The 24,476-nt window shown below is 40.3% G+C and overlaps 1 protein-coding gene across 6 annotated transcripts in view; it reads left to right on the forward strand.

Annotated features, from left to right (window-relative positions):
* DAB2 (DAB adaptor protein 2) overlaps window positions 1-24,275 on the forward strand; it is a 162,152-nt gene extending 137,877 nt beyond the window's left edge. For 3 of the 6 annotated variants that reach the window (XM_044232504.1, XM_044232503.1, XM_044232506.1), the window contains exons 2-15: window positions 2,706-2,891; window positions 4,064-4,203; window positions 4,929-5,027; window positions 6,649-6,780; window positions 7,105-7,185; window positions 7,667-7,693; window positions 7,940-7,993; window positions 8,398-8,460; window positions 13,141-13,794; window positions 14,804-14,966; window positions 18,929-19,561; window positions 20,161-20,270; window positions 20,852-20,919; window positions 22,503-24,275. In XM_044232504.1, coding sequence (XP_044088439.1) covers window positions 2,801-2,891; window positions 4,064-4,203; window positions 4,929-5,027; window positions 6,649-6,780; window positions 7,105-7,185; window positions 7,667-7,693; window positions 7,940-7,993; window positions 8,398-8,460; window positions 13,141-13,794; window positions 14,804-14,966; window positions 18,929-19,561; window positions 20,161-20,270; window positions 20,852-20,914 — 2,310 coding nt within the window. In that variant the 5' untranslated portion in view covers window positions 2,706-2,800 and the 3' untranslated portion in view covers window positions 20,915-20,919; window positions 22,503-24,275. The remainder of the gene's footprint in view (window positions 1-2,705; window positions 2,892-4,063; window positions 4,204-4,928; window positions 5,028-6,648; window positions 6,781-7,104; window positions 7,186-7,666; window positions 7,694-7,939; window positions 7,994-8,397; window positions 8,461-13,140; window positions 13,795-14,803; window positions 14,967-18,928; window positions 19,562-20,160; window positions 20,271-20,851; window positions 20,920-22,502) is intronic. The other 3 variants (XM_044232505.1, XM_044232507.1, XM_044232508.1) reach the window with 3 other exon arrangements.
* Window positions 24,276-24,476: the final 201 nt, after the last annotated feature.

The following is a 24,476-nucleotide window of genomic DNA, read 5'->3' on the forward strand; positions in this document are numbered from 1 at the left end:
TCATGAAAGGATCATGAAATGATGATTAGAGAGTTATAGGGAAGTGTTCTCCTTATTTCTGAGATGAGATCTGAGCAACTTATAAAGGAGAGGGCCCAATGGGGAAAAGATGAGGACACAAGAGAGTACATGTCCTTGCATCTCCCTAGGTCAGAGCTTGGTCTCACCTCCTGATGTTGTTAGCATAGGCAAATATCCTCTAGAAATTGAATACATTCTCTGAAATTAAGAAAATAATTATTAGCTTACTGAAATTGGAAAAGTGCGGATACGACTTGGAGATTTATCATGTCACCAGAAAACAGATCTTGGGAACCACTGAAATCAATCAAGTCATACAAAATAGAGGTGTTGTGTTAGTATCCTAGGGCAGCCATAAAAACTAATCAACTTGAAACCACAGAAACCTATTCTCTCTCAGTCTTGAGGTGAGAAATCCAAAATCAAGATATCAGTAGGGTTTGTTCCTTCTGGAGGCTCTGAGGGAGAACCTGATCTGTGCTTCTCTCCCAGTTTCTGGAGGACATTTGCAATCCTGGTTCATAGATATGCCAATCCAGTCTTCATCTCTTATTCACATTACCTTCTCCTTTGTGGGGCTCTTTGTCTCAAATCTCCCTTTGCCTTTCTTTTATAAGGATACCTGTTATAGGATTTAGGGCCCCCCAAATCCAAGATGATCCCAGCTTAAGAGCCTTTTTCCCAAATAAGGCTACATTCAAAAGTTTGAGGGTTGTAGTTTTGGACATATCTTTTTAAGGGCCATTACATGAATGTAATAAAGCATCTTTGTAGCAGTATGAGGTTTCTCAGAGAAGAACCATCAGTGTAACATGTGAGGAACTCTGGCTTGGGGCCAAACAGCCTGGGTTAGATAGACCCAGGTTTTACCACTTAACAGCTGTATCATTTAAAATCCCTGTGCCTTGGCTTTCTCTCGGAACAGTGAAATAATATTATATCATAATACTCGTGGGGTCACTCTGGATTTTTTGAGTTAATACTCATAATAGGCTACTAGTATCTGGCCCCCAACTAAATCTTGACTAAATAAGGCTTTGAGTCCTCTGCTACGTAAGACTTATACCTGTAAGGAGACTGGCTCCCTGGCCGCCTACCAGTCAGGTATCTTTGAACACAATTAGCTACTAAATCTCCAAATTAAATAATTCAATTAAAACATTAATCATATATAGATTTCTATATATGTGTGTGTTTTTTTCAAGACTATTAAGACTATAAAGACCATTTAAAGACTCATGGGGGGAGAGACGAAGTATGCACCTTGAGGAAAATATGTTGACATTTAGGAACCAGGGAAGTGCAATTTCAGCTGACCGAGAAGCAAAAAAATGTGAGACTTACTTTTTACCCTTTACATATCTAGATAATAACATACATTTCCATGTGATGGACATGGTCCTTGAATTTAAAAAGCTCAAATTAGGGCACCTAATTGGGTGGCTCAGTTAGTTAAACGTCTGCCTGTAGTTCAGGTCGTGATCTCAGGGTCTTGGGATAGAGCCCCGCATCTGGCTCTCTGTCAGGTGGGAGTCTGCTTTTCCCTCTCCCTCTATCCCCCAATATGTGCATGTGCTCTCTCTCTCTCTCTCTCTCTCCCCTGCCTTCCCTCAAATAAATAAATAAAAATAAAAAATTTTTTTTATTCTTAAAAAAAAATAAAAAGTTCAAATAAATGGATGCTTTAGAAACAGAATAAAGAGAGATTTGGGGGTGGGTGGGATATACCAGTCCATGGGTGGTCTTAACAGGTTTAAAAAACTATGAATGGCTGCTATCCTGTCTTCTACATGAAAGTTAATGCTCTCTCAGAAACTGTGTAGAAACTTTGACTCCTGGGAGGTGAAAGAATCTTTTGAAATATTAGTTCACGTCTGTGTGCTTACAATGACTCTAAGTTTTTCTCTTTTACCTGCCATTATACATAAGGGAGTCTTATGAGAACACATGCCACAATTGCCTTGAGGATAATAATATCATCAATTATTATCTTTGAGGATAATAATTATTTTATGCTAAATAATAGCATAAAAGTATGGCCACTCAATGAATTGCACAACAGACATCCCATAAATTCACTCTTCCCTTGATACGTGTAAGTGTTAATGTCAAAAATGGTTGTCCTTTAAAGGATAGTGCTTAGATAGCCTGGGAAATCATATGCAGAATCACAGCATGTAAAAAATATATATTTATCAACAGGAATAAAATTTTTAACTTTATTCTTGACCCTGCCTTTACAACTAAATGAGCTTTTAAAGCAGAATTTACAATGTCTGACTTCAGATGCCAATTGCCGTCTTCTCAGATTCCGCATCCAGTATATTTATATTTTGCTCTGAAATCTTATTTTTGTATGTGTGACATGTTTTGATCGCTATGTCTAATACTAATACTAGTTTTTTAATGCCAAAATTTCAATACAAACTATTTAGGTGGGTAATCATTAAATGTTATCAGACATCCATTCTTAAAGAAAAGCCTAGTAAACACCCTATTTCCATTTTGAAAATTACAAAGGAAACAGTCCTACCCTCTCCTCTTCAGAGTTCAGTCTAATACGGGAGAGAGAACAAAATGGGTCTGAAGAAATATACTTTCAAATCACGAGTTGCCAGCCTAGTAGCAGACCGCCTGGATTTGCCGTGTTATGATCTCATGATGCCTCTAAACCCTGCCCACAGGTGTCTGTAGTGGGTTATGTTCATTTGAGACTTCCGGATCTCCTGGTGTCACTCCGTGTCCACTGGTGCTGGAGTTCGCTGTCTGCCTTCTCGCCATGTCTAACGAAGTAGAGACGAGCACAACTAACGGTCAGCCTGACCAACAGGCTGCACCAAAAGCACCATCAAAGAAGGAAAAAAAGAAAGGTATGGAGATATCTTCCTGAGGCCACTGAGGGGAGTGAATGTTGCTTACCTCTGAAGAAATGTGAGGTTTGAGGTGAACGAAGTAAGAGCTGGTCCTTGGCTCCCTTCAGTCTCAGCCTACTCTCAAGTTCTGAACAGGAAAGTTGGACTTTGGCAGAGATTACTTTGCCCCACTCATAACAGGACATGTCTCTGATTTCACCCACTGGAGCCTGCTGGGAAGCGTTCATCATAGCTTGTTTGGTTGATAAACACCACTCTCCTTTATTAGAGATTTATCTTTCGGTAATCTATTTACCACTTTGCTTTACTGAAGTAACTGTTTTTCAAAAACTGAGATCTTTTCTATTTTATTAGACCTTGTTCTCTTGACCTGAGGTACCACTAGAAAGTGCCAGAGTCCTTAATCATTCATAGTTTGAGAATATGCCGTGGCTTGCCCGCCTTTTACTTTAGCTTCTACTTTAGCTATGGAATGAGATGATTGCAGTCTTTTTAAGAAAAGCAAAAGAAATTCTGAAGATGAGATATGTGTCTTAATGACTTTCAAATAAATTTATTCATAATTTTCTTCTACCTTATTGGCGACTCAAAGTGTTAGTAAATAGTACAGTAGCTTATTTTTCTTTCATTAGAAAAAGCGTTATCTTCCTTACTTTCTCTTAAAAATATTTTTTTAATTATGAAGAATATCCCCGAATCTACCTCACACAGTCCCATACATTTCCCATAATCAGTCCATTTTGCACTTTTAAAAAAAATATTTTATTTATTTATTTGACAGACAGAGATCACAAGCAGGCAAAGAGGTAAGTGGAGAGAGAGGAGGGGAAGCAGAGAGCCTGATGCAGGGCTCCATCCCAGGACTCCTGGGATCTTGACCTGAGTGAAAGCCTGAGGCTTTAACCCATTGAGCCACCCAGGTGCCCCCATTTTGCATTTTTAAGAGTTCACTTTCTCTCCACCCCAACACCATATACAGTATTACAGAATACAACGTCACTCAGAGGAAGTAAGAATAAAGATAGAATATTTCATATTTGAGCAACCGTAATGTAACCAATATGTGTGCTACTCATCTTTGGAGATTCTGGAACATATTTGGTCATACCTGGGGATGATATTTAAAGGCATTTATAAATTTTATCCTATATTTCTTTTTTTTGCCTCAGGCTCTGAAAAGACAGATGAGTATCTTTTGGCCAGATTCAAAGGTGATGGTGTAAAATACAAAGCCAAACTAATTGGCATTGATGATGTGCCCGACGCAAGAGGGGATAAAATGAGCCAAGATTCTATGATGAAACTAAAGGTAGGAAGAAGGGTCGTCTCTATCTCAAGCAAATACCCAACAACGGGAATTATGTTAGAAGATTGTGTAAACCTATAGCTCAGTTATTTGAAAGAAAAAAAAAAAACATTTCTAATCACATAATTGATCCAGCGACGCTTCATTTTCTGAGGAGTCGGTCTTGAGTTTGTTCGCACGTTGAGAATGCTGTTCTGGAGACCAGACTCACTCATGTAGGTGCAGGAGCGAAGATGTCTTTTCCTTTGGGCGCATCGATTTTTAGATCCTGGAAGTATTCAGGTGAAATTCAGGTCTCTCTCTGGGACCTGTAGCTCTTCCAAGTTAGCCCTTTGGGTTTTTTGTTTTGTTTTGTTTTGTTTTTAATTTTTAAATTCTAGTGCTATCACTGTGTGAGACTAAATAAATAAATAAATAAATAAATATTGTTAAATAAGACCAGACCTAGAAGGAACATATTTGAAGATCTGATCCCATCTTCTCGTCTTAACCAACCACTATTCTGAGGCCAGCACAATTACAGTGACGTGTCCAAGTTCACCTAGCTAACTCGGGATGCCCTGGCTTGATGTCTTCTATTTCATCCTGCCGTCTATCATGAAAGGTGCCTAATCCTTTTGTAGAGGGTAAACCAAGCTGAAAATAAAGCCGTCTTTTAAATGTTTTAGTATTAAAAGCATCACCGGGTAGTTTTAACTGGATTTTTCTTGTTTTCCCAATCTCATCAGGGAATGGCAGCAGCTGGCCGGTCTCAGGGACAACACAAACAAAGGATCTGGGTCAACATTTCCCTTTCTGGGATAAAAATAATTGATGAGAAAACTGGGGTAAGAATTCACTTTCACTGACACCTTTCTGACCACCTGAGTCTAACAAACAATTTGATGTAAGTCTCAGCTCCCTGTTTTCCTTTTCAAAAGTCTGTAGGAAAAAAAGAGTATACATTACTTGTCCAGAAGTAACAGGCAGAAATCAGATAGGGTAGGAGGTGAGGAGCCAAGATACTCTATTTTGAAATTCATTTTCTGAAATGGATGTGAACCTCCAGTCTATAAACACAGATGTGCTATAAATTTCACTTCAGTATCTTTTTGGACCCCAGGTACACAGAACTACATTAACTCTAACCCCTGGTTTCCGATGCTGTCATAGATCTATGCCTGGATCTCATTTTAATATATTAACTACGTGCAAACTTACTGGCTAACCTGAAGCTAGAATATTACCTGTGACACATCTAGCTTTTCTGTCTACTCTTTTTTCCCCTTCCTCTCCGCCCTACAGGTATAACCTTGCTCATTTTTTGTGGTTACTGTTACAAAATGAAAAGCAAGTCTTACTTATTTTGTTTATTTTTGTAACCTTATCAAAAGACAATCATCATACTTCAGGTTCTCTGGGATTTTATTTCCTCTACTCAACATCGTAGGATTCATTTACTTAAAATGTTGTTTGTAGCTCATTTTCATTACTGTCAAGTACTCTGTTGTCTCAAGGTACTGTGGGAAGACCTCCCATTATTACCCATGCTTTCCTTGAGATGGCCATTATCTATTGTGTAAAATCCTCTGGTCACATAGAGAGCTCTGGAACCCTGGCACCTGCTCACTCATCCTGCTGGTCCTCAGACACTGCTGTTTCCAGTCTCTGTTGTCTCTCAAGTCTTTTCCCCAGCCCATCAGAGAATGGTGGCAAGTTTCCTTCAACCATTCTCTTGTTCCCCAAATCTTCGAAGATAACCAATATAACTTTCCAGTGGCATTTGGCATTTGGAAGCAAAAATCAAGACACCTAAAAATATCCCTTGAAGTGTTAAGCCCTGCTATGTGCTTGAAAGGTTCAAAAGAAAGCGGGGGGGGGGCAGAATAGAGGAGAAGGTGCTGCGAAACCCATAAACCCCTTGCTCCATGTAACTCCTTGATAGTGATGTGAACATGGGAAATACTGGATGCCGGCATTGGTAACTTCCAGAATGTTCTGCAGATAATTTTTCTGGTAGTACTTAGGATGGTTTTCTGGCCACTCAGAGCCATTGTCGAAGGATCGCTGCGCACACTGTTCTAGTTTAGTTATGCTATTCACATGAGTTTGACTTTTAGTTGGGAAAGTCAACCCACTTGGACGGTTTAGCAGTGAAATATCCCGTGTTTGCTTTAGAAATCTCAGTCTCCTGATTCTTAATCCTTTCTTACTGTGTGGTATCACATCTTTGGGATGAAGACAAGCAAGTATCAATATCCTAAAAAGTGTTTTCCCCACTTCCGTTTTCTACTCTTTATTGCTTTTGGAGCCCTTACTAGCAAGGATAAATGTAGCTCTAAACCAGAGGCAATAATTTCTTCCTTCAAATGTTTTGGCTTTCTCATATATGCGTAGGTAGCTGGTGCTTTGTGCCACCATATAGATTCTAGTTTTATCAGTAAATCATTTTTCATGTCTTTTTTTCAGGTTATAGAGCATGAACATCCAGTAAATAAGATTTCTTTCATTGCCCGTGATGTGACAGACAACCGGGCATTTGGCTATGTGTGTGGAGGAGAAGGCCAGCATCAGTTTTTTGCCATAAAAACAGGACAGCAGGTAAGCTTCAAGCCTTGAGGTATACCTGGAAGGGGACTTAGGTCAATGTTTATTTTAAAACAATAATGAATTATTTCCCTAAATCCTGAAGGGACTTGGAAAATTATCATGGTCCTTCTTGTTTTATTAAATACTTATTTAATCTGCTGCCCTTTATGCATCTGGCAGTGGGGATAGGGGGCAGTGATTCTCCATAAACCAGGGAGGGATGGTAAAGAGCTTTAAGAGAAAGGAGGAGAACAGTACTAGTCAGAACTGACGGGGGACAAAGAGGCGGAAATAGTAATATTGAAGTACTCATGAAGATGCTTTTTCTTACTTCAGGCTGAGCCATTAGTCATTGATCTTAAAGACCTCTTTCAAGTTATCTATAATGTAAAGAAAAAGGAAGAAGAAAAGAAAAAGGCAAGTACCACCCAATATTGACCCTATTAAACTTAAGATTATATTCAGGACCATGTCTGAACATTATGTAAGCATATGGCCCATCTGGAGAGTTGGCTTCTTTGTGACTCTTTCAAGTATAGAAAGTTTAGAAATATATCATCTGTTTTTCCTGGTAGAGCAACGGATGGATGTAACAGTTAGATATGTCTGATTTTCAGTCCCTGACTCTTGTTTTCTCTCCCCACAAACTTCACATTGGTTCCAGAGTCTACACAGGATGAACAAGTTTAAGCTCAGAAACTGTATTCAAATCCAGTATTGATATGAAAAGGGCAAGGGAATGTAGGGCAGAAATAATATGCAAGACCCTTGCCTTTTGCTCATGAACCCATAGGTATATATAGAGCTATATAGATATGTAGGTATTTAACTCCCTTTAACCGTAGCTACTAAGATCTCTGAATTTGTCTCTCTCTCTCTCTTTTTTGTTTTTTTTAAGATGGAAGAAGCCAACAAAGCAGTAGAGGTAAAACTGCATCTTTACTTCTTATGAATTGCACACATGACATGTAGAAGTCCTTTTTGCCCCGTGCCCAGGCATGCTTCCCTCCTAGCTTATGACTCTGTGTTCATGATCCCTTTGGCCATAGAAGATGTAGAGTTGAATTATCAGTGCCAAAATCATAACTGTTTAGCAAGCCAGTACAGCAGGAAATTACATTCTATAAGAAAACTCACCAACTAAACTCTCAAATATTTGCCATCTTTTCAGAATGGGAATGAGACCCTATTGACCCTTGATGATCAAGCTAACAAACTGAAATTGGTATGTATGTGATTTTTTTATGATTCTTATTTAACTGAACATGGGTTTACTTCCTATAGATGTACCAAATCTGCACTGAATCTATATGGAAGTCCAATTATGACACCTGTTGCCCTAAATATTAATATAACATTAATGTCAAGATAGAAAGCAATCTTTTTAGTAAAAACATCTGAATCTTATCCACAAGGTTTTTTTAAGAATGTGGACTAGATGGATTTGTTTGGGAACATGTCTACACTTCCTGGCCTAAGTAGCCTAATAGTAAATCTGTATTAGTTAAATGAAAAATCAAATTGTGACAACGATTTTCCTAAACCATAGTTTGGGAAACAATTACAACAATATACAAAGTAATATTTTTTAGTAGACACATCTGAATCTAATCCAAATACTTTTTTAAGGGTGTTGACCAGATGGATTTGTTTGGGGACATGTCTACACCTCCTGACCTAAATAGTCCAACAGTAAGTGCCTGTTTTTAAATTTGCAATGTGATGAAAATGACATCTATAACTCAAATTGGCAATTAGCCAGAAATCTTGAGCATCTCATTGACATTTGGAAGGTACCCGCTGATTTTTCCACATAAAGTATAACTGGGTCCTAGAACAAATTTGCATCTTAAGTTACCATGAGAACCTATCAGCACTAATTCAGTTATATTATTTTTGGTTGGAGGATAGATCTGAGCCATAGGACAGGCAGTGCAGTCCTTCTAGGTATTACTTAGGATCAGAGAGGGACCTGAATAATAATCCTTGGCATAAGTTCCACTCAAAGGAAGTGTTTGCTAGATGATTAATTGTAAAACCATCCGGCCTCTTCAGTATTTTTCTCTTCTTTCTATTGTGACTTAACAACATAAGCTTGGTGTGAAGTAAGACTTAAATAAGATGCTCAGTTATGTTTAACCACAAGGACTGTCCTTGTTTGAAAAAATGGGTCATTCTTTGAAGGACCTGATAGTGTATCAAATCTTCTAAATATTGATTGACCCGTAACAGCTCTGTAAAAACGGAGCAGTATCTTCCTTTATAGGTAAGGAAATGATGATTCCGAAAAAAAAAACTCATTCACCCGAGAAAGAGGTCCAAACTCAGAGCTTAAGCACAAGTCTCAGAGCTTCCAAAACAGGCCTCAAGTTAAGCTACCCATGTACTTTTGACTGACTTCTTTTAACTATTTTTTTTTTTTTGACAGTTTCTTGAGTACCTGCCATGGGCAGGACACAGAAGTGAGGGACAGGTACAAAGTCAATGACATCATGGAGAATACCATCAAGCAGTGAGACTAGCATTAAAACTTATCACAAAGCCTATTCGTTGATGTTAATTACATGGTATTTGTCTAGTTTAGAGGTTCATTTAATACCCCAGAGCAAATGGATTTCTGAACTTGACCATAAAAGATGAGAAAAGCAATAAGAGACAAAAAGAGCATCAGTCTAGATTAATGAGGGGACTGTCTAGGAGTCTCTTATATCAGGGAATTATCAAGCAAGTCTACATGACTAAGATGGTCGTAGCAATCAAAGTGGCAGCAGGTAAAGGACAGGGTAAGTCTCACTTGCCAGAGTAGTGGAGAGAATGGCAGTCCATGAGCTTTCCCATAATGCTCAGGCCCGTGGGATTGGAAGGGGCAGGGGTTGCATACTCTCTTCTCTGTCCCCAACCCTATGTGATTCACAATGCAGAACGGCATTTCAGAGGCCCTAAAAAGCCTACATTAAGAAGCCAGCTTAATGTCCTTTTCAGCAGTGAGTCTGGATTCATTTGTCTGTGAAGACTTTTATTCTTCATACTGTGTGTTACCATCCTAAGAATACACTTTTTGAGAGACAAGATTGGATGACCCTGAAATGTTTGTCCTAGCCCTGAGGTCCTTGTGCTTCCTAGACTAACCCTCCTCCGCAGTAGCCCCCTTCCCAAAGTGAATTGATATCTGAATGATCTACTTTCCAAGTGTAACTCACATTCAAACATCGAAATTGAAAGAGATCAAAGCACTCAAACTATGAAATAGAATTCCATGGGGATAGGCAAGGAAGCACTGACTATTTAACCTGCTTCTGTAGACTTCTAGAAAGTTCTGAAGGAGGAAATGAAAACAATATGAGTAATCCTGAGTCTTAGTTATATTAGACTTAATGCTTTCTAAAAATGTTGGGTTTATAGAAATAAAAGTGAGTCTTAAACTAACAATAAATTAAAGTAATAAATACCATCAACGTAGATGGTATCTGATAAGTAAGAGAATGCTAAAGGCACTGATTATGTGCTGGTTGGGTTTTGCCCACGTGTTTTTGCATACTGACTCCATATTCTTAGGTCACAAAACAGATTTCTCTCTACTTGATAAAACCAGAATGTTTAAAAATATTCACAATCTTAGAACAGTGGCTGTGGAAGAGGTGAAGAGAGGAAGAAATCTACATTACCTGGACTTTATTACTGGTTCCCTGAACCATCTGGCCCTTCCCCAGCATTCATACAGAATGATTTTATGTGTTTCAAATAAAACTCATGTTACAAACTAAGTGGTATCCTTTAGAACACAATTTTTACTGGAAAATAACTGAAGAATATTCTTCCATACTGCCACTCGAAAGAAAAAGAAAGAAAGAAAAAAACCAAAAAGACACGTTCTCAGACTTTTAAAATGATAATTTGAAAGTACAGTTGCTATGAGAAGAACATAAGGTATGAAGGAGGTTGAGTCTGGTACAGGCATGGGATCAGGGCACAAAGCACAGTGTCATACAGACATGAGAGGCCACGGGTGGGCACAGGGGATGCTGAAGTAGAAAGATCAATAGGAAAAGGCTTTGTAAAGAATCTGAACTTGAGTTGGGTCTTTGAAGTGTGTAGGAACATAGAGAGCAGTCAGGCTAAAAATAAACTGGGTCCTATTGTAGGTCACTTTGAAAGGCTGGCTAATGAGGCTTATTTTAACATAGAGGACACAGGAAGCCACTGAGAGCTTTGAGTAGGGAAGTCCAGGGATTCAGCGGGCTGGAATGGTTTCGAGAGACCAGCTTCGTGGAGAAAGCTCAGCTGTGGAACTCAGCATATAAGAGCTCACCTTCATGCAGACCCCTCTGTGGCTGCCCGCTTCCCCCTCTTCCTGGAGCTCCTTACGAGCCAGGACTGCATTTCCCCTTCATGTTATCAGTGCTTATCTCTGGTAGCCCAGATGGTGGCCAAGCAGATGCAGCGTTTGACAATCCAACCAAGAATTAATGAAGTTCTGACCTAGGGAGCAGATGAGGAGTCTCATGTCATCCCATTGTAGTCTATGAACTAGACTCTTCATCCTGGATCAACAACAAACTCAACCTGAGGAGAGCCTTATACATTTTACTTATAGGCTGACTATTCAGAAGTCTAACATTGTGGCTCCTGTTTGGTGTCCTAAGAACTTCTTCTGAAGTATTTGAAAAGGAGAACTCTACCAGCTGTGAACACCCAACTGTTCTAACCCAGAGGTGGCTCATCATAAATGAATAAATACTGAAATCACAAGCTTTTGTAATACGTTTTGTCCTATCCTTTGATTGCTAAAGAGCCCTTCATTAAGAGATCTTCCAATCCATTTCTTTGATTAAAAAAAATTGTTTTTAATTATAAACTCTTTCTTCTGACAAGTTCTTCTGGTTATAAAGAGAAAAACTGGCTTTTAAGAATTGTGTTTTTATATCTAACAGTAAAGGAAACCAAAGATAGAATACCAATTAGGCCTGATTTAAGACCTTCCAAAAAAAAAAAAATTGTTCTTTTAAAGCCAAGGAGGCCTATTTGGGCCCCCTTTTTACTCAGTAGTTTGAGAATTTCATATTCCCTTGAGGTTGTTTTTGTCCCAATGATCAAAAATATTTAGTAAGCTGCTTGGGGTAATGCTAGACCTCTAACTTCCATCTCAGGTAGGCATCTTTGACTATATTCTTCCATGGCTAGCATAGATGACAAGTTAATGGATCAAAGTCAGTCAGAAGAAAGCTATGTCAGTTTGACAGCCCTAACCCAGGGTGAGCCCAAACTTGTTATGTCACTGACCTGAATAAAGATATGTCAGATTTTTCAAATTTGCTGATTTTTGGTTGAGAGGGATATCCTATCTAACAATGGAGAATGAAAGTAAGATAGGAAGGGACGAGATCTTGTAGAGTTAAATATTTGGTATGTTTTTCAAATTAACTCTAAAGCCACATCTCTACTTTATACGTGAATTAAAGATTACATTGTACATAAATTAAAGATTTATTGAATTTATCCACCAAATAGTTGAGATTACTGTCATAACACTAGCGACTCTAAGCTGTATTATGAAAAAAATGCACAAATATGAGAGGTTAATATGATATGTTAGAATATATCAGCATTTTGAGTGTCACTTTCTTCTTTCTAGAAAGACACAGACGAAAGGATGTGTCCAGAGGAGATTAGGATGATGGGAATGAGAGATCCAACTTCACTAGCACCTTCAAAATGATCCTTAAATATTTAAAGGGGCATACGTGACAAACCATATGAATGGTGGGAAAAATCTGGTTTTTCCCCATAAAGGAAAGACCAATTATAGGGAAATATATTTGACGTTAGACTTTGTCACAACCAGCACTATAAAATATTGGCCAGAGAATTTGCCCATTTAGAGAGATGCTGTTACATGACTCTGACAGTATAATAGATGGGACTATGCCTCGGGTGGTAGGCTGGGTTACGCCTCTGACGTCTTCTCTTACATTCAGGCTCAATATGCTTAGATAATTGCTTAAAGTGACTGACAGTTGATTCCCTTTAAGACTCGCAAAGACAGGAATGGGATCAACGAGGGTCATGAACACAGTCTGCAAGGGTGAGCAGACGCATGACTAGAGTTTCATTTTAACGAAAGGCCAACAAAGTGGAGACCTAAATGAAGGGGCAACAAGGCGGGGAGGGACAGGGAGGACCTATTCCACTGCTAGTAAAGAAATGCACTCAGGGAGGGGATGGGAGGAGGTCATGGTTAACCGGTCTGTCAAGATCAAACTCGAACGGGAATTTTGATGATCCTGATGGTCTTGTGTAGCTTTCTCATGTGAAGTCACAACATGGACTAACACTTTCTTTTCTCTCTTTTTTTTTTCTTCCCAAATGTGATAGGAAAGCAAAGATATCCTGTTAGTGGATCTAAACTCTGAAATCGACACCAATCAGAATTCTTTAAGAGAAAATCCATTCTTAACAAATGGCATTACCTCCTGCTCTCTTCCTCGACCAAAGCCTCAGGCATCTTTCCTGCCTGAAAATGCCTTTTCTGCCAATCTCAACTTCTTTCCCACCCCTAATCCTGATCCTTTCCGTGACGATCCTTTTGCACAGCCAGACCAATCGGCACCCTCTTCGTTTGATTCTCTCAAATCTTCAGATCAGAAGAAAGAGAATTTGAGTAACTTGTCTACTCCCCTGAGTAACGGGCCCCTGAATGGGGATGTTGATTACTTTGGTCAACAGTTTGACCAAATCTCTAACCGGACTGGCAAACAGGAAGCTCAGGCAGGCCCATGGCCCTTTTCAAGTACGCAAACACAGCCAACAGTGAGAACTCAAAATGGGGTATCTGAAAGAGAACAGAACGGCTTCCATATCAAATCCTCCCCGAACCCTTTTGTGGGAAGCCCTCCCAAAGGACTGTCTGTACTGAATGGCGTAAAGCAGGACTTGGAAAGCTCTGTCCAGTCCTCACCACATGACTCCATAGCCATTATCCCACCTCCACAAAGTACCAAACCAGGAAGAGGCAGAAGGACTGCTAAGGTGAATTGTCTTCTCCACATATCCATTGGCAGAATGCATGCTCGGTACCAAAGGGTGGTGTGACGCAAGCTCTCTTTCCTGCTGCTCTTGTAGTTGCCTGTGTGGCTGTGAAATAGAAGGTGGGATAAGGCACATCTTTCTCCAGGAATACCTTCCTCTGATTGCCGCCTTTGCTAAGCTTCTCACTTGGCAGTGTTTTCACACCCTGCTTTCCGTTTGCATGTCTTGTCACTTGTTATTAACTAAACACAAGTTTTTCCATTTTTAATGCTGCTATGCTTCTGTACCTCTGGTAAGTTCGATCATCATATTCTGGAAGGGGAGGGCAAGGGTTCTTTGTGATGCCTTGTGTACCTTCCCCACACTAACACACGCCCCACACACCCCTCCTGCTGCATTAATGTCCAAGGTGGTGGTGGAAAATTCTTGAGTGTGCCTCTTCTTTTCAATGCTGACTGAATGATCCATTGCTTTAAAGGACACTTAAATATTTACTAGTACCACTTCATTGAAAAGCAATTTAAAATGTGGTTTCTGTGAATATATCTGTAAAAACCTCATTAGAATATGCAGGCTGGCCTCATAATTAGACTATAGTGTCACCTTTACATAAACCGATTTAAACCCTAGTAGAATAATCAAAAATATGTAGGTTACTTCTTTATTTATAGTTCTCCTTTCTTTCCCAGCTTCAAGCTTTTAGAGGATAAGTAGACTAGACAGATATAAATGTGTAAATGAGTAAAATAGGCTTCACCTTGAAAGTCCTCTTTACCTCAGTTACCAAGACCAAATATTCTGTCCATTGCAGGGATCTATCGTTCAGGGGGAGTTGTGGGGGGTGAGAGGTGGGGGAGGGGAGTTTTGGCTTTTTGTAGTAGTTTACCAGTAAGAGGAATAAGTTTTCCCATGTGTGGTTCCCAAATCTGAGGTACAGAATAGGAGACAGAATAAAGCTGTTTTTCATAATTACTGAATAACTCTTGTGTCTCTCTCTCTGCCCTGTCAGTCTCCAGCAAAAGACTTGCTTGCATCAGACATCTTCACCCCTCCTGTCTCAGAAGCTCCAGGCCAGACCTCACCTACAGGACAGTCTGCAACCCTACAGACCAACCCTCTGGATCTCTTCAAAACAAATGCTTCTGCCCCGGCGGGACCCCTTGCAGGTCTAGGTAGGTGCTGAGAGATGGAGTAAGACTTGCCTCTGTTGCTTTCACTCCTAAGATTATCATGTGCAGGAGGAAGGCACTTCATAGCCATAGAGGCTCCAGGGACAGAAGATCTGATCATCCCACTTTTACTTCCGTAGACCCCACCCTCATTTGGTACCCTTGACTTGCAACTGAAATTTGGCTCCTGAGGTGGGCACATGGAGAGAAAACCATTTTCAATACTGCACTCACCCGAGCCAACTGGCAGTGGCTTACGGAAGACAACTGTAAGGGATTCTGATGTTCAGACCAGCTTCATTGGAGAAAGGAGATAGAGCTGAGAGACTCTTGTCTATCGTCCATATTGGAAAAACTGGTGACATGCATGTCTGCTACACAATTTCCCATTACTAGATCAAAGCCCGATCTCCCAGTGAACTGATATTGCCTCCTGGATAGGGTATCCTGTCTTACGCCTGAGAGGGATGTAAGTTAAGTCCGAAGCAAGTGTAAGTCATACACTGCAAGCCTTGGGTTCTTAGCCCGGCTCTGCTGGGCATACGATGGGTGTGAGACAGGCATATATGCTGATTGGTCTCTGAATACTTAAGCCTCAGCTGCTCCTTGCCAATATTTTGGCTATCGGAGTGTCTTAATAGAATTAGAAGACAGATGCTAGAAACCTGACACTGAAAAGAACACAGAGATAAGGGAAAAGATAGGATTTTACCAGATGCCCAGGCTGTGTGCCAGTACTCATTCCCAAATGTGTGGCACTCATGTGAGCCACTAAGCCACTCTGTGGCGGGACACTGGGGGAAGCCACTTGGCTGAGGACTAGCCCTGCCGTTGTTTGCCCACGGCCTCCAGTTCCTTTCTGCCTCCATGGTACAGTCTTCAGAAACCCCGACAACAGGCTTTGCTATCCTGCTGGGGATTCTCTTTATTTTTCTGCTTCTTGGCACCTCTACAAGCTCCCAACAGACTCTGTCTTGGGAGGGGGTTGGGGGAACTAAGGATGAAGAGGAACTCTCTTCCCCCATTTTGTAAAATTTCACCAGGGCTCTTGGTTTTTTCTCTGCCTCCTGTGGAGTCACTCATCAGGACTCTGTTTTTTTGTTTTCCCTGCTGCTTTCCTACAAAGGAAAATATTTTCATTTTTTTCACATTAAATCTGTATAATCCTACCTGGAGTATGGCGGCAAGAGGGGGGTTTTTACCCAATTGTTGAGTGGCTAAAATCAGTGAGGGTATGGGAAGTCAACTTGTTCTGGGTCTCTTCTTGCATTTACACCCTCAAGACTCTCCCCCAATACTTCATGTCTCTTACGGACTTTCCCTTTTATGCATCGTTCCCTTTCCTGCCCCCCCAAGTGGAGCTGGTGAGTGCCTTTTCCTTGCAGAAGGGTCGAGAGCTTCCATGCACTCGCGGCAACTACATCACATCTCAGAGCTTGACAGTCTAATATCAATGCCCCAAAGAATTTTTACAGCCAATATTTAACAAGTCAGCTTGAAAATACAGCTGGACCCTATAACTGTTAATTTATTCAGACGAAGTGAAGCTTTTTGGCTAGGTGCCCCTGTTGAGGCCTTGGGGTATACAACTGCAGAATACTGATGATCCTTCCAAGTTTGGACATGGGACTCAAACTGAGCTCTACAGTATAGCCCCTGTCCACTAGCAGGGATCCTCAGCCAAGCCATGGAAGGTTGTAGTTCTGGCTTCCGCTAGACCCAGCTGGGAGACTGTCTCTTCTGGAGAACTGGGGGTAGAGAGAGGGTGTTGTAGAAAGCTAAGCCTTCAGCTTTGACTAGCTACCCTGTGTTTTAATTTAGCATCAGAAGGTAATAAAATTAACTTCTTACACCTACACTTTTCTTTTTCCCTACCCCTTGCCGCTACGTTCTCCAGCAGAGCCTAAAATATCTTGGAAACACAATGCATGAAATCCATCAGATGGGAATTGAAGGCTGGCGTAAGCATGTACTGAGAAAGCCTTTAATTCCTGGCAGATAAAATATTTTTCTCTTTAACTACTACCACTCCCTCTAATACCATCTCTGAGTAAAGCCGTACATTTTCCTAAGGGAAGGCAACATGAAAAATGATAAAATTCTACCCCATTTGCACATCCAGTTGGCGTAAAAGTATCAGTGAGTGACTCTGGCTTTGGTTAACAAAATTTAAATAAATTTGTTTTAAAGTGGTAGCAATCACTTTGCTCAAACACAACCCACTTTTAGAACCCCATAGTATAGAATGTGAGAGAACTCTTCCCTTGATTATTTATGAAAAGAATATGTATGCTCTTTAGTGTAAATCAAGTCTAATTTCTGTAACTATGAAATAAGTATTTGGATTACTTTCCATAGTCCTATCCCTTTATGCTAAGGAGGCAGAACAGGAGAATAGGGCATTGGATTTGGAACTCCTATGCCTGAGTTTTAGTGTCTATTGTCACAGACTGAGCTTCCCCCATTTTAAGAATTAATATTCTTGTACCCAGTTCCCTAACCTCAAAAACAAGGCATGTTAAGTTCATAAGATGACCTTTTCTGAAACCCACCACTGTCTCTGAGCACACCATACATCTCCGTGGCCAGACGGTGAGCCTTCATGATGATACAGTTAAGTCAAGTAACATCCATATCCAATACTCATAAAATTTAAGATAGAATATCTTGCTACATTAGCCTCTGAACATCACTTTCAAAATATCTCTCAGTCTAGAAACAAAAACATTCCTAACGCAAGGGAGACATTTGGAGGTCTTTTCTTAGTTCAGTTAGAAAACGTTCATAACTAAAGAATGCTCTTACTCTACAGCTCAAAGCAAGCAGATTTTGAGAGGGGGGCATCATTCATGAGTAGATATGAGGCTGAATTTAGGTTGGTGGCCGTCTGACGGGTCATTCATATACTTGGGAAGAAGCAGGAGAGAAAAATGCCCTACATTGGAGAATAAGATATAGGGAATGAGCTTCTCAAGAAGAGGGGGAGAATATTGGAGAGACCTGCATTTTAGTTACTTCATCAACTCTTTAATCAATATGGTGAAGACACAGGAGATGGAGCCATTCCCCCACAAAGATTAGGTGTCTAGACACAGGCAATTAGCTACCTCACGAAGTTTTGGGGTTTTTGTGTTTTGTGTTTTTGTTTTTTGCTCTATGTTGTCTTCTCTCCCTCCCTTCCTCTTTGAAGTATTGTGTTCTGACTTCTGGCAAAGCTTAGTGAGTGACACACGGCAGGAAGGACTTTTCCTTGAAACAGCTCTCCCAGGAAAACCAGCTTTTCCTCCATGTACATGTATAAAAGTCTAAAGCTATCTTGGCATCAACCAAACTTTATCGCCCTTTTATATAGCTGTGTCAACCTTGGCAGCATTTAAAAGCAAGGAAACTGAAATGATTTCTTCAGGATGCAAGCATGCTGAGGCCTAATATACATGCGTGATAGCTGATTTCCATGAGACTCCAGACAGGAGCCAGCTGCCAAATGAAAAGATCGAATCAATGACTCAGAGTACCCAATGGATTATTTTAATTAACTGCTTCGTAATCAGTAGGGTTTGTTTATGTAAATGTATTCCTTCAACAGATGCATGCATGCTATCAACAGGCTCTGTCGTAGTTGTTTGAAATGTATCAGTGTCATAAATGTTTTCATGACCAGGTCCTAATGGAGTGTATTACCCTTCTAATGAGAAAAGTTTAAAATCTGTGGTAGAAAGAAAGGGCTTCAAAAGGCAACCAACCTTTGAATGCCAGCTATTCTGTATTAGCTAGTTAATCTTTAGACTGATTTAATCTCTCTGGGCCTTTTCTCCATGCCAGCCTTAAGGCTTAAGGAAGGTGTTGGCCATGTAGATGCTTGGTAAATGCCCCACCTCACCCCCTCCCCAGAGCTGTGTTTCCTGAAACTCAAAAATCCTCTTCAAGTTTGTGTCCTGATAAGTCCTTTCCTCTGCTTCCTTCAGGTGGTATACCAGTTAGCCCCCCTCAGGCAGGACCGTGGAACCCAGCATCTTTAGTCTTCAATCAGTCTACTTCAGTGGTCCCAGGAGCCATGCTGAGTGGTCAGCCTTCAGGATTCAGTCAGCCAGTAGTTTTTACCACAAGCCCAGCTATTCCAGGTTGGAACCAGCCTTCATCCTTTGCAGCCTCAGCTTCGCCTCCAGCCCCTGTTGTTTGGGGCCCATCAGCATCTGTGGTACCCAATACTTGGTCCTCAACAGGCTCTTTGGGGAACCCTTTCCAGAGCAATATTTTTCCAGCTTCTGCTGTGTCTACCCAGTCCCCTTCTATGCTCTCCTCTCTTCTGGTTGCTCCTCCGCAACCACCTCCCAGAACTGGCCCTCCAAAGGACATCTCCAGTGATGCCTTCACTGCCTTGGACCCACTTGGGGATAAAGAAGTCAAAGAAGTGAAAGAAATGTTTAAGGACTTCCAACTGCGGCAGCCACCTGCTGTGCCTGCAAGGAAGGGAGAGCAGACTTCCTCTGGGACTTCGAGTGCCTTCTCCAATTATTTCAACAGCAAAGTTGGCATTCCTCAGGAGAATGCGGACCACGATGACTTTGATGCTAATCAGCTGTTGAAAAAGATCAATGGTAAGCTACCCACTTCTCTGTCTACCCTACCAACAAGTATTTCCCCCGTCATACGGGCCCACAGAGTCTTTAGAAGAACCCTTTCCCAGCCACCAGTAGCCTAACTCTTGCTCTCTTTGGTAATCTGTGGTTAGGGAGACAACTTGACGGGTTACCTTATGGAGCAAATAATTTACCATAGATATTTCTAAGGGCTGGCGCAATACTGCCCTCCTGTGGCAAGTCCTAGAAGGGCTGCCAAGAGCTCTTGAAATTCAGTGGGTTGTGGCACTAGGAAGGCTCTGTAACAGAGCTTCGGCCACACTCCCCGCCGCCTTAGTGAGGGAATTCTGAGTGTCTTCCACTTCAGTTATATACGCACAGCCTCCTCTTCGGATGAATTTACCTGTAATAATCACCAGGAATCCTAGTATTTTGTGGTGATTTTTGTGCCATGATGTAAATTCCAAAGTATGGAACTTAATTTATGAGATAACCTTGACTGGTGTGGGGGAAGGGAGGGGACGGGACGGGGGAGCGTGGGACATGGGAAAGGGACTTTTGCTTATTATCTGGGAAAAAATTTGTCTACTGACTTCTTGGTGTTTTTTGCCTTCTAGAACCACCAAAGCCAGCTCCCAGACAAGGTTCCCTGCCAGTTACCAAATCTGCTGACAACGCATTTGAGAACCCTTTCTCTAAAGGTTCTTTCGGTTCATCACAAGCTTCTGTAAGTATCAACTACTAGAAGCTGTTGCTCCCAAGTGCATGCCACATAGAGCTACTTTGTCGTGAATTAATCTTGTTTGTATAATAACTCTCTGGTGCTAAAGGATGTTTAAATTAGATTTATCATTGAGAACCATCACAGTGAAAACATCAACTCAGGCTGGGGAGAGACTATTTTGGTAGGGACGACTATCCTGAGCTTGAGAAATGAATATCATAGAGAAAAAGTCTCAAGGACAAATCTCACTTTGCCTGGCTCCCAAAATCATTTTGAGAGAAAATTGAGCCAAAATAATATTATCTTTAAAAATCTTTCAAGGAATTAGTTTCCTGACTTCCTGCCTTCAGTCCTTTAGCTCATAAAAACAGTACCTTTCATTTTGGAAAGGCAAACCTATAAACCCCGATTTTGATGTAAATAATAAATACACATCACAAATTATAAGCAGGCAGACACAAATCATTGTAGACCCACATGATATCTGATTTGTCTGTGACCTTTGAGAAGTCTAAATTATAGGGTTTTTTTTTTTCCCTGTAAGTGTAATTAAACGTATTGACTGGATGGTTTTATCTTCATAGATGGCTTCTCAACCCACATCTTCTGATGTATATAGGGATCCTTTTGGAAATCCTTTCGCCTAACTTCTGTAAGTAGAAGATCCTATGAAGCTCAGGTTTGGTAAGAAAGCATGGGACGGGGTGAGGGTGAAATTTTAATTAATTGTTACAAGGTTAAATCTCTGTAACTTAGAACTAATAAACATGGAAATCTGTGCTTAACTAACTCAGTAATGACTAAGCTGAGCATTTAAGAATAGAATTCTTTTACATGTTACAAAACAGTAATATACACATGGGGATATGGATTTCTATCATATCCTATGTTTTTGATACTTCAGAATAACATTTTTGCATAACAATAAACTTATATAACACATAATAGCTTTCTAGTTGTTTTTTGTTTTACCTTCATACTGAAGCGACTGCAGAACATCCTGTAACTACTTGGTTATCTAGAGAAGTTTCGAAATCCAAAGACCATTTGTAGCTAAGGACAGGTCAGCTGAACAGAGGCCACCTCCCAGATAAATTTATTTCTCTGTGAGGAGTCTCACAGTTAGTCTAAAATAGTCTGAGGGCGTTCAATCCAGAAGTGGTGACAGCTGCCCTTACCTCCTTCAAAAGCAGTGTGTGAGCAGATGAGTTTGCAGGTTCATCTTACTAGTAGATTTTACCCCAGGTGAGTTATTAGGTGTAACTGCCTCAGACTGAGACCCTGGGAGGTCTCAGGTGACCCTTTCTTTATCAACAGTGAGTGGAAGCAACTCTGTCTGATTTCAGAAGATTGAAGTTCGTGGAGGAAGGGAGGCTTGGCTGCGTTTTAGAGGAGGAAGGGCATAGCTGGTGGGGGGAGAACAAGAAAAAGAACAAAAGGAACCAAACCTGTTATTTTCAGTCTTGCCCCTTCCAGGTGGGACTCCTACCAACTCTGTGCTGACCCACCTAGAATTTAATTATTTTAAATAGAGAAATACCTCAAATCTGACATGAACAGTAAGATTGGCTTTATTTGCAATTTGGATTGTTTTCCCTTACTTGACTTCTAGAATTACAGTGTTTCTTAAAGTGCTTTTCCAGAAAGTCTGCTTCAGAGAACAGGCTGAAATTATGGAAAAAGCAAGTTCTGGGGCCCCACTCCAGCCCTGAGAAGTCCCTCTCTGGTGCTGAGGAAAAGGTCCAGGTTACAAGCAGCCTGGTGGTTTCTAATGCTGATAGAACAGTGTAATATAATGAAGGGCTAGAAGTCTTAACAGAGGTTCATTCTCACCCTCGTCTCCAAGGGAGGCAAACATGAACAAATGGAAAGGAATAAAATGCATCCGGAGTCTAGGAGGATTTTTTGTACGAAATTGCATTGACAAGAGGTCTCCTTGGAGGCCCTTTCTTTCTTAGGTCATGAAGGACCTAAGTGAACTTGGTGAACTTGCTTAACTTATAGATTGGGGTTGGGGGTGGCGGAGCATGATCATGGAAGAAAATAACTAATATTATTGAACATTTGTGTGAATCACTTTATTTCAGGCTCTGCATTTATTTTCTTATTTAAGCCTCTCACATCAGCCCTAGGAGATACTATTATTGAGTTTTAAATGATGACTTGATATTTAGTACATTGATATTTAACCCAAAAATTTTAACCATGGGTTTTTTCTTCTCTGCACTTCTCTAGGAACTTGATATGCTGACTATCCAGAGGAACAAAAAGGTTGGCCTTAGTAGTCCAGGACAAAGCTAATAGCCAGACGACCTCTGCTCTCTCGTTTCAGCTTTGACATATTATCTGTTGCCTTGTTGCTTGCTGCCTCTTCCACTTGCAAAATGCCTTTCACTTTTCTGTTTAGATTAAAGCTAAACTGAATCCATGGCTTTAAATAAATTGAGAATCTAAATTCTCTAGCTTAAATGTAAATGAAGTAGTTACCCTACTTGAACCATTGCCTAGTGTGTTTCTAGAACCTTCTAGAACACTGTACTGTGTACCCTCTGGTTGGGAGATGCAGCCACCACAACTCCTCAGATGACACTGTTTTGAATAAATTTTAAAATCCTTACTGTTCAAAGTTGTTTGGGGGTTCTGTTTCACAGCATAAATCCTAAAGGTTATAGTATAACAAAATGCCTTTTTAAATCTTGCTTCATATCAACATTTATAAAGAATTTTTAAAGTAAAATTGAACCAAGTCCACCTTCTCCTTAGACACTTGGGAATCTGACACACTTAAGAACCTTTTTAAAAATATAACTTCTCTATCTGAAGATTATTTTCTTTCAAGGACAAGATTGTTCTCCCCCCCCCAGTCTCTTGCTTGATAGTGCAAATGAGGGAAAAGTATTATTTGTCTCTCCTCTCCTCTTCCTTCTGATTCTTTTTTCAGTCAGTTTTATTCCCAGGTTCGTATAACATTACTTCCCTTCCACAAGCAACAGTTTTATGGGGGGGGAAAAATCTAAAATGGATCTGAAATGTCTCTGCCTTCTCAGTAATCACTAAATCCCATAACTAGATTTGCAAATGGACACAACCTTTATCCTTTCTATGGAATAGGAGGCCATCCTCTTGATCTGAAGTTCCAGAAGAGTAGTTCAGGTTGAAGAAAATGGAAAAAAAAAAAAAAAACCGAACTCAACTGGGCAATGAAGGACTGTATTCTGGAGAGCCAACACATCAGAAGCTTCGATGTAATTGTGCCAAATATATTGGGTGCTTATATGGGGTCATGCTAGACCTTTATCAAGTAACTGGAAAACTCGCTTGAAGCCACAATCTCCTAGTTAGTAGGAAGATAAATGATGAATGGAGGGGTAGAGTGAGAAGCTGTAGAACAAGTATTTGGTATTATCATTGAAAATCTAACGTCTGCAGTATTTTTCTCTTATAACCTTGGAAACTCTCCCAGTTCATTTCCTGTCATATTGTTAGCACAGTTCTGAAGGATTTGTTCTTGCCAAAATGAGTTTCATTTTGTTATATTTATGTTGGGTTTTTAAATGTTTCTCTTGATCCTTAATGCTCAGGTTCTCATGGGTGTTAATCAACCATACAATGTTACCTTTAGGTAGAAGAGGAGGATGACTGCTTAGGATCTAAACAGAATGGTGGCCTCATGAATGTTTATTGATTAGCCCCAAGTAGTCCAAGCTAAAGTCCTGTGGTTTTATGTTTAATGGTAATAGCTGATCATGAATGGCATAATTTTCTATCTGGCTTCCTACTCAGTCATTATAAACACAGTCCTAAAATAGTATTTTATATGTCCCAATACCTGAATGTGCTCGACTGGAGACAATTATATCTAGGTAGTTGAATTTTTTTTAAAGTAGACAGATTTTGAAAAGGATGATCAGCCACACACTGCTTTGTACATACTTATTTTCCTGTGCACTTTTCTGTATGCAAATAAAGCTATAAATTTACTCATTTCAATAAACTGGAATGGCAGAATCTCATGCGTTAGCATTAATTTATTCTTACCGTTGACCCCTACTTTGAGCTGATGTATAAAATATAATCAGTCCAAGGTGAGCCAATATTAGTGCATTTTGGGTTGTCATAAAGAAGAAAAAAATGGAAATCTGGGAAATGAGACCATGAGTAAACCATTGTCTGATATCTTTTCATGCCTTATTCTCCTCTCCCTGACCT

This window comes from Neovison vison, chromosome 1 (assembly GCF_020171115.1).
Source record: "Neovison vison isolate M4711 chromosome 1, ASM_NN_V1, whole genome shotgun sequence".
NCBI lineage: Eukaryota > Metazoa > Chordata > Mammalia > Carnivora > Mustelidae > Neogale > Neogale vison.